Below are 10,517 nucleotides of genomic sequence, written 5' to 3'. Positions count from 1 at the left end.
TGTACTCTTCAGATAAAAACACAAACACTTTTTTAATTGTAACATCAAATCAGACTAAATGTTTATTTTTTTAGATTGATAAATATAAAAAACATATTTGTTAACTTTAAGAGTAAAGAGAGAAACTATCTGTATTTCTTAATTGTAAATGGCACCAAATTGTATTCAAAATTGAGCCACACTTATGGAGCTCCACAGTTCTTTTCCTGGTGTTTTGGTTGACATCTCTTGATTTTCCCATGTCACAGAAACAGGCTCTGTGTTTTGCCTTATATGCATCCACAGCTGTGCCACCAATTTACTCACATGGACTCTACTAACCTATCAGAAGCTTCTTCAGCTCAGAATGGAATCGTCTGGAGTTTTCTTATTAATTAACAATAAACTTAGTGTATATGTACTCCTAAATTTGATGAAAGTGATTAAAATAGACAGCTCCCTCTTTTTATTCTGACATTTAACTAATTCAAAAGATATTTCAACATTTATTTATCTAAAACAAAAGTTTACTCTAAATTGATGTTTAACAGTAAAAAAAAGTTTTTATGTTTTCTCCATAAAGTGTATGTAAATATCTGGTTTCAACTGTGAATATACTGCTGTGTATTGAAATTCCTCTTGTTTTGCATAGATATACTGAACAACATCCAAAGCATAATATATAAAATAACATCTACCTGAGTTTTTTCTTTGAAAGAAGCTCCTTATGTCCATTGTTGTGTTCATCAGTACACAACAAGTGTACTGATGTACACAACATCAGTCGCCTAGTGCCTGAGCTCGGATCATACCAAAATTAGGGGGAATTTACGACGGTGCGCTCTGTGCTTCGTGTGTTGTTTTTGTTTTATACAGTTGTCAGTCAGGCATCTAACTAACAAATTACACTCCAAAAGACCCCATGCTTCTGAAAAAATGACCCGGGCTTAAGCCCAGTAAGCCACCCCCCCACTCCGCTGATGGTTGACTCCAAATCTCCCGAACACTATGTCGATTTGAGAACGCAAGACCGAAACAGCGAGACCAAGACCAAGACAAAAGTCCGTCGAGACCAAGACAAGACCAAGACCACGTAAAAGTGGTCTTGAGACATCCAACTCTAGTTTAAATACACTGGGAAGTAAAGAGGGGATTGAGACACAGAAGGAGGGCACAGCTGGGAGAAATCAGAACTGACGAGACAAGGAAGCAAAGTAGGATACACTCACATGAGACCCAGACCTTCAAAGTAAAACAGGAAGTAGCACAGACGCAGACTTGATTGGGGGAGACAGAGCAACTAAGAAACACAGAGACAAACAATAAAGCAGAGGACTCTAAGAACCAAAATACACAGAGGGAAATACTCAGCATGGAACACAAGAAACTAGACTCGAGGGAGCAACAAAAGACCAACCATGAGAACATAATTCACAACACAGAGTGACAGAAAACACAAGAAACTCAAAACATGCAAAGACACTGACCAAGAAACACAGACTTACACAGAACAGAGGGGGGACAGAGAAACATGAAGGGCAAGGGATCAAAACTAGAAACCATAGAATAAATCACACGAGTACAAAATACAAGAATCACAAAGAACTAAAAACTCTGGATCAGGAGACCCAGGATCCTGACAGATGAACTGTATCTCCTTTATAGTAAATAAATAAGTATAAAATCCAGAAAGCTACGCAGCACGGTTCATTTACAAACACAAATCTAACTTCAGTTTCCCTCTTTTTTTGTTAGAAATAATCTAACTGTTGCTTAAATTTACACAAAATATCAGAAATCTGTACTGTCATGAACAAAAATGGAAACTTAATTTTCCATGATTTGCTGGGTTAACCCACTGAGGTCCAAAATATAACTGACCATTTTTGACTACTTTTTACTTTACTTTTTGTTTTCCTTGTCTTGCATGTATCATTCTTTTCAGATCAACCTCACTTGAATGTGCAGTTGTTTTTTTCATTGACATACTGTAGTAACACTGATCTGAAATCACATAAAAACATGAAATCCTAGTAGTAGTTTCTTCTTTTCTCCTTTTTTTTAATGGTGAAATCCACAGACATGCGGATTGTGTGGCCTCTCTCTTCTCTGATTGGATTGTTACATTTGTGATTGACATGACAATCACATTGACGTTCATACTCGTAAGTTGAAACTGACACACAAACAGGAAACTTGAGCACAGTTTCACACGTAGTTTTTTGCTTTGTATCTGTAAACAGACCTTAACAAAAAAAACTTTGTAACTTGTGTAAATATTTTTAAAAAACACACAAATTCTCATTCGTAGATGCACAAACATAATGTTTTCAGATATTTTGGTTTACAATGTTACAAAACTCAGTTCACAAATGCACATCTGATTTACAAGTACAAAATATTCATGAGCACAGATTAAGCCCGCTTCTCTGGACTACAGATGTTAAATCCACACAGACTCTATCTAACCTTGTGTCACTTTCACACACATTATTAACATGTAATGTTCAGTTTCTAACAGTATATCTCACCTGCTGAGACAAACACAAAGACGCTGAAAAATTGGAAATAATAGCAGAGTGACGCAGTTCCAGCAGACATTTCTGTGCTTCTGTATTAAAATCAGAATCTGAGCTTCAGACGAGACTATATGCGATGAACTTTGAGGTTCAGATGAAGCTGAAAGTCCCTGAGTGAGAGAACAGCTCTGTAACTCCACACAGTCAGAGAGAGACAGTTGATGGGCTGGACCGGAGCCCTCCAATGGCTGCAAACCAAAGACGCATAAATTAAGAAAACTAGAGAGCAGCCAGTCTTTAAATAGTGACACCAAAATATTTGCACCTGTCTTTTGAATAGCTTAGAACTCTTATTATATTATATTGAATGAATGAGGAATAATCTGGATTTATGGCAGAAACGTATTTAATAACAGTCATTTGGTTGGATATGAGTAATTGTGTCATTCAAGGTTTTTCAGCAATTTGGATTTGAAGATTATTTTATATTATTTTTAAGAGTCATGGAGGCTTTATATAAACATGGGATTATAAATTAAGTTTGCACATAGAGATCAGACAAATTATGGCAGTGAATCTTAAAAAAACGAGTAATTAAAGGGCCTCACTGCATTGGTTAAATCATTTAAATCATCACAACTGAAATGTGTGTTTGTATCATTTTGTAACTCACTGAACATGGTTCAGTGAGTGAGCCCTGATGGATCAGTGCTGTCCTGCTGTCACATAGAAAGTAATGACAGATGTTTTGATCCCTTTAAGGACACTTTCTGTAAGTCTGCATTTCAGGCCTGAAGCATAGTGGAGGCAGCAGCATCTTACAGTCCTGTTCCTCGTCCTATAAAATCCAAGGAAAGCAGGCAGCCTCCACCCCTCACACTGGAAATTTACCAAAAATATAATATTTTCTTTTTCTCCTATGATGTTAACGTTCAGAAAAAAAACATCAGGCGCTCTTGGACAAACTGAAACTGCTCTGCTGCCACCTGCTGGACCTTTATACACAGTACCTCTCAGACAGGAAACCATTCTTACACACACATTCTTACAAACAAAACTGTTGTTGGAAGTGAAGAAACTATGAATATTTTTGCGAATTTTTCCCTGAACTAGTAATAATGTCTGACACTCATCTTAAGCTCCAATAATATATCATCATGGATATTTCATTCAATTTTCTTATCATCCATTTCATATCCATATCATCTTGAATGACTCTTTGGTCATAAGTGGAGCTGGAAAAACAGTCTGATTTTGATTTTTGACTTCCAGCTAATAAAGCTCAAGTTTCCCTCCCTCTGACGTCTGTCATCTTCTTTCATAAATCATAACACATTCCTAAACACACAAATGGTTTTTCTTCTCTTGTTCTTACTTTTTCATTATTAGCTTGTAATTCACTGATGAGAGATGCTCTGAATACAGTGATCTATGTTTCTACTTGTTAAACTGAGTGAGAACTGAGTTCATGTGTTTACTGCAGTCTGCTCACAGAGGTTACTGTACACACTAAACTCTGACCTCATTAAAACTTCACATGGGAATCTCCACACCTCACCATTAGTCGCTTCACTTTACTTTAAATATAGTTTACTAATTGTTTCTTTATTAAATTATTTTTTTCCCATCACACCTTACAGTGTTTGTATGGACACGTGTGTCAACACTGCAAGGTCAATTTTTTTTGCTTTGTTTTTTTATATTAATACTGAAGTGCAGGGGAAGATGAAAGGAAGAAAAAAAGAACGCTTGGACACTGCTAGCATAATGGACAGATTTTTGACAAGGTTCCCACACAAACGCAAAGCAGGAGATGAAGCATCACTGAAAATGTTTCCAAACCAACTTCATTCCAAGCCAAAGACTAGAAAATGTAGTGAAGCACATCTTCCCTTTGGGTTTACCTAAACACGTGCCAAGGTAGTCGTCGGAAGCAGCGCTGGGCTCTCCAAATCATGGACAAACAGTATCCCTGTGATGGCATGCCACACATGGTAAGCTCCACACCTCACCACCCGCTGATTCACCTTAGTTTAATTTACAGTCACTACTTTAAAATATTCTACTTATTGTTCAATATTGTTTCTTTATTAAATGTATTTATTTTTCCATCACACCTTCCAATGTTTATATGGCGTGCACACATATTAACCTTGCAAGGTCAAAGTTCTGTTTTATGTTATATTAATACATCTTTCTTTGTTTGAGCTTACCTGTCTCTCTTAAAGTCCACAAACAGCAGCATCTTATGATGTCAGGTGTAACAGAGATAATGACATGTTTCATATTTAGAGACACTTTTTAAATACATTCACAGCATAAATTAGAGTGACAGATATCAGAGCTCACTCACAGGAGTCCTCCCTCCATGGTCTGTATATTCCTGCTGTGGCCACGCCCCTTTTCTACCTGAAGGTAAAAGGACTCATAAAGGATCCACCTTTTTTCCAGCTCCTCTCTCCTTCTGCCAGGAAGTCTGAGCTCCAGTTTTGGTGAGACTGTGGGATTGTATCTGGATGTTACTGATTAGCAGGTATCTGTGTCTGTGTGATGATGATGATGATGATGATGAAAGACATCAATACAATACAACACAAACTCTCATAGAGGACATAAAGTCAGAGAGATATATGTTTTGTGTCACGTCTGTGTGTAGGCAGGCAGGGAGAGAGGACCCAAAACGCAGGACTCACGGAGGCAGAAGTAACTCAAAGCACAGCTTTATTGCTGGTATGAAACTGAACAGGAAAAACACTAACTAAACTGGGTGAACAGAATAACTAGACAGGTTGGCAGGCTGGCAAATGGAACACACAGCAGAAGCGAGGGTGAACAGACATTAACGACGCGACACCGAGTACAGGAAAACACAGGGCTTAAATACACGGGGAGTAATCAGGGAATGGGCCACAGGAGGGAGACACAGCTGGGAGAAATAAGACCTAACGAGACAGGGAGAGCAAAGCCGGAGCACTGACATCAGACAGGAACAAGAACCTTCAAAGTAAAACAGGAAACAAAACACACTTTACTAAGACACGGACTAGACAGAGAGAGACAGACTTAACACTGACCAAAGCCTACTAAATAATAATCATAATCAAAACAGTATCACTGATTAATCAAATCATAAATCATAATCTAGAAAAACACCAAAGCATGAAAAACAGAAAGCTGGGTCAACATGACCCAGAACCGTGACATTTTGAAATGACAAGGAGCAGAAGGCACATCTAGTACACGTAGTGTGGCAGCAAAGCACAACTTTTGGATCCTTTGCTCTAGTTAGCAGTGAGCGCATCATGGTGCATCCAATGTGAAAGGGCCTTGACTCACACTGCACTGAAGCAGTACTGTCGCCATCCTCCATCTTTAAGATGTATCACCCTTCCAGGACTTGAAGCTTGGTAAAGCGAAACCACGAAACCACGACATAAGCCAAACCCATCTGTTCTCTGATTGGCATGACACTGACCAATCAGTAGAAAGGAAGGAAAATCAGGTCAAAAGTCGTACTCGTACGTTGAAACTCACACACAAGCAGGGAACTTTGTAGAGTTTACATGTAGTTTTTTGCTTGCTCATCTATAGATGCACAAACATAACATTATCAAATATTTTGGTTTCCAAGGTTAGAAAACTTCACAACTACACAGTCTGATTTACAAGTACAAAATATTGATGACCACAATTGGAGCCCCATGAGCTGCTCTGGATGTTTTACATGTACTGGTTCAGTTTATCATGTTCACTGTTTAATAACTAAATGTCACAAATATTTGATTTATTTTTCACTTTCTGTAAAATTAACAGTGTGTTAGCTGTTAGCTTGATTCTCGACACATGCAGACAAAATTCATCAATATTATCCAACATTTAATCCACACTATCAAGTCAACGTCTCTTACACAGACAGAAACACTTCACTAAGTCCAGAAATGTTTCAAACCTCAGTATATGAGAAAAATCCACAGTGTTAATAACAAAGACACAGAGATATCAAACCTACATTTAAATCTGTGGTGACAAGTGACATGATGAACTTCACATAATTTATCTTCTCTGCCAATGACACAAATTAAAAAAGGAATAATTTAAAGTGAAGAAATGAGCACAGCATCCCAGGCTGAAAAGATGGTCTCCAAACTGATGGTTCACATTCCTTTTATTGAACAGCCTTGAATGTGATCACACCGTACAAGCTACAAAATATACAGAATAAAATTACCATTGGTAACTCAAACCTTTAACCCTTTTCCTTATTTATTAATCATAAATGAATTCATTACTTTAAATGATTACACCTTTAAGGCCCTTGAGTTTCTACATCGAGCGCTTTTGCCGTGTATATTTATTCAACCCTTCTAACATTTAGCCTCTTACCTTTTCTATACCCTGAGATAAAATTACGATTACAATTGTCTTTGACCTTAAAAAGCATATAACAGTGAATCTTGTAAACCTTTTCATAGCTGACTAAACATGAAAAATTGACCGAGGTGCGTGACCGCCCTCTAGTGGGTGAAAACGTAACCGTTACACTCAGTAGCAGTCAGCAGCTTTATGCTCTGTGAAATAACAAACTACACATTTACACAACAAACTTTGATACCAACCTTGTTCCCTCATCAACCAGGTGCTAGGGAACTATTTGCAACTTAGAACTACACCTACTAACTTTTCCCCATTTCTTAACCGTTGAGCAAACCTTCTCTCTGTACGTTGGAGCTTGTGCTGCTGTGTAGTTTACATCGACTGATGTTTGACACCTGGTCGTTCTACACCTTTCCAAATAAAAACATTAGCTGTGTCCAAGCTATAACAGAATAATATGCACGTATGAACCAGTTTATGAAGAAAAATATTGATGAGGTCATTTACAGTGAGTGACTGAGACTCAGAGAGGATCAGACTGAGAGAGATGTTTCAGTGTATGTTGGATCAACCTGATGAAGCTGCTGGTTCATTTTCTCTGACTCATTATTTACAGCTCGACATGTCAGAGTGACGTCCTGTCCAGACTCAGCTGTGATGGTTTTGTCTGAAAGAGGAAACAACACAGAGCAGAAAGGTTAAAGGTCAAAGTACAATCATGATCAGAATGATTGACTTTAAATATTTTGTTTATTTCCTTTGACATTTGAGTTTTTAGTCATGTTGGATTTAATTTAATTGTTTAAATGTTTTAAAGTCGAGTTTTCATAGTTGAACATGTTCTGTTGTCTCTTTCTCTTTAATCTCTCTCACACTCCTGTCACACTGGTGTGTGTGACATCTGCTGCACATGTGCAGCTGTCGGCTGCTCCTCCTACACTCAGCTTCAGTCTAACCTGATGCCACACTCAGCACTTCCAGTTCATAGTTTGTTAACATGTTGATGTTTGGTAGGTTTGACTGTGAAGTGCAGAAGAATTTAAATATGAAGCCAGAGTAATGTGTTAGTGAGCTGTGTCGGTCAAACAGTCAGAGTCGTCTCTCTCACCAACCTGGTTAAATCACCATGGTAACGTATGCTGAACACATGTAAATATGAAGCTGAACATTATTTATGTTTGTTCTGTAACAAAAGTTCAATAACACATCAGAGTATCAGGATCAGACAGAAATATCTGAGTGTGCAGCTCCATAAATCTGCAGTTTGATAACAATCATAACACTGTGAGCTGTAAAACACTCTCAGCTGTATTTAATGAAAAGATGATGAAACCTACTGAGTGTAAAAATAAGCAGCATCAGTTAAAGAGAGGTTTGTTATACACACTTTGTTTTTCTTCCAGTCTGCTGCATTCAACACACACAAAGTTCATAGAAACATGAAAGAGCTCAGTTTGACTTGGACAACATTTCTGCATCCAAACTGAGTCAAAGCTCGTTCATTTGTAACTGATCGATGATCCTGAACACAAGCAGGCAGATTATTGATCGTCTATAATCCACAGACCTTCATCTACACTCAGATCATCACACAGCGTTTGTGTTGTCACTTCATTCAGTGTGTGTAGCAGCTGATCTCAGGTCTGTGTTGTTCATCTCTCACAGAACAAGTTCTTACAAACAGCTGAACCTGAAGCTCCAACACAAAAACACTCACTGACTCTGAGATCAGAGCTCAGAAATTCATGTGTGTTTGTAACACAGTTTGACTTTGTGTCAGTAAATCTCATGAACAGCCTGAAGATGAATAAACTGTAGTTCAGAGTCACTGACAGACAGCACAGACACACACTGTTGGTCTGAGTCTGAACATGATGATCATCAGAGAAATAACATCAGACTCTGAACATCCAGCTTTCTACAGCGTCTGCTGGATGTTCACCATCATTTATTTATCTTTCTTTGTGTTTCTTCATCTGACTCACATTCAGGCTGAAGATCCTCTGCTTCATGAGGTTTAGCAGGATTCAGTTTACATCCTCTGTAGATCAGGAAACCAACAGCAACAAGAAGAAGAAGAAGTACTGCAGAAACTGTCAGACCGACGGTCAGTCCTCCTGTCTGACCTGCAGGTGAGAAACAGGTGTGAGGTGTCAGCTGTCAGGTAGGTGATGAGTGGAGAACAGAACAGAATCCATTTCCTCTTCAAACTGCTGTCAGACATTATCTACTGCACTCTGATCGCGTCACTCAGACCAGCTGCTTTCTACAAAGTCTCATCAACAACATCTTTAGAAACAAACATTAACAACCAGGAAGCAGCTTCACCTCTGATCACACACACACACACACTCAACTCTACTCACTCACCTGGAGGATCAACACGAAGGTAGGTGGTGTTGATATAATTCCATGAGTGTCTTTCTGCCATGTAGACACGACACTCGTATGTTCCAGCATCATTAATCGTCACATTCTTCAGAATCAAAGACACGTCTCCATCCTTCATCTGTCTGTCCTGCAGATCCACCCGGTTCTGGAAAGATGGATGTTGATCTTCTGGATCAAACTGACCATCCTGATACAAAAGCACATATTTATCTGTCAGGTCAGCTCTGCTCCAATGTACAGATTTGATGTTGTTGTTTGCAGCTCGACATGTCAGAGTGGCGTCCTGTCCAGACTCAGCTGTGATGTTTTTCTGGTCTGAAAGAGGAAACAACACAGAGCAGAGAGGTTAAAGGTCGAAGTACAATTATGATCATAATGATTGACTTTAAATATTTTGTTTATTTCCTTTGACATTTTAATTTTTAGTCATGTTGGATTTAGTGAACCAGTGAAACACTGAGGGGGACTGTTAGGTTAATGGTCAAAGTACAATTGACATGTAAACAGGCTTCACTCATCTTCAGTTTCTAACAGTAAATATCACCTGCAGAGACAAACACAAAGATGAAATTCTTGTTATCTCAGAGAGAAACTCAGTTCAGTTTAATCTCACCTGCAGAGACAAACACGAAGATGCTGAAAAACCGAAAACTGTAGCAGAGTGACGCAGTTCCAACAGACATTTCTGTGATTCTGTATTAAAGTCAAAATCTGATCTTCAGACGAGACTATATGAGATGAGCTTTGAGGTTCAGATGAAGCTGAAAGTTCCTGAGTGAGAGAGCAGGTCTGTAACTCCACACACAGTCAGAGAGAGAGAGAGTGTGTGTGTGTGTGTGTGGAGACTGGAGCCCACTGCATGGGCTGGACTGGAGCCCTCCAATGGGTGCAAACCAAAAATTTAATTAAGAAAATTGAAGATATCTGCACCTGTTTTTGCTCAAGGGTAAAAATTATGACTCAATTATATTTAATTAATGAGGAATATTTCTTCCGTTGTGTCACAAATAATTGCAACAAAAATGTATGAAAAAGGACAATTTCAGGGAATTCCTAAAATTGTCCTCCTATACAATCTAAGAAAGGCAACCAGCCTTCACCCCTCACACCAGACCAATAATCCCGTTACTGTATATCTTCGTCTCCCCAGCAGCCCACAAACTAAAGCTCTTCTGCTTCCACCTGTTGGATCTTTACATACATTACATATAGTACCTCACACAGGAAACCTCTCTTACACACACACACACACAC

The 10,517-nt window shown here is 38.5% G+C and overlaps 2 protein-coding genes across 2 annotated transcripts in view; both read right to left on the bottom strand.

The window, feature by feature from the left end:
• Window positions 1-4,268, bottom strand: part of LOC121813196 — a gene marked incomplete at its 3' end in the record, with an annotated part of 24,880 nt that extends 20,612 nt beyond the window's left edge. Inside the window, exon 1 of the mRNA XM_042216778.1 lies at window positions 2,511-4,268. Within this exon, the coding sequence (XP_042072712.1) occupies window positions 2,511-2,580 (70 nt within the window). The remainder of the gene's footprint in view (window positions 1-2,510) is intronic.
• Window positions 4,269-4,720: 452 nt separating this feature from the next.
• On the bottom strand, window positions 4,721-10,115 carry LOC106632706. Its single transcript, XM_014331160.2, has 4 exons — window positions 9,877-10,115; window positions 9,243-9,578; window positions 8,858-8,998; window positions 4,721-7,539 (listed from the first exon to the last, which is right to left on the bottom strand). Exons 1-4 carry the CDS (start codon window positions 9,944-9,946, stop codon window positions 7,406-7,408), a joined length of 681 nt encoding a protein of 226 aa, XP_014186646.1. The 5' UTR covers window positions 9,947-10,115; the 3' UTR covers window positions 4,721-7,405.
• Between the last annotated feature and the right edge of the window lie 402 nt (window positions 10,116-10,517).

The sequence above is a fragment of the Haplochromis burtoni genome, unplaced genomic scaffold (assembly GCF_018398535.1).
Source record: "Haplochromis burtoni strain Fernald_Lab_line unplaced genomic scaffold, NCSU_Asbu1 Contig_1259, whole genome shotgun sequence".
NCBI classification, from domain to species: domain Eukaryota; kingdom Metazoa; phylum Chordata; class Actinopteri; order Cichliformes; family Cichlidae; genus Haplochromis; species Haplochromis burtoni.
The sequence above is the reverse complement of the archived record's forward strand: the minus strand, read 5'-3'. Positions and strand labels throughout refer to the sequence as shown.

Bases quoted from the DNA above. Each gene is read 5' to 3' on its own strand.
- LOC106632706 (XM_014331160.2), bottom strand. From the start codon at position 9,946: ATGTCTGTTGGAACTGCGTCACTCTGCTACAGTTTTCGGTTTTTCAGC. The intron at 8,999-9,242 runs GTGAGTGAGTAG...TCTCACCTGCAG, and splicing joins CCTTCGTGTTGATCCTCCAG to GTCAGACAGGAGGACTGACC. The intron at 7,540-8,857 runs GTGAGTCAGATG...TTCCTCTTTCAG, and splicing joins AGAGGATCTTCAGCCTGAAT to ACAAAACCATCACAGCTGAG.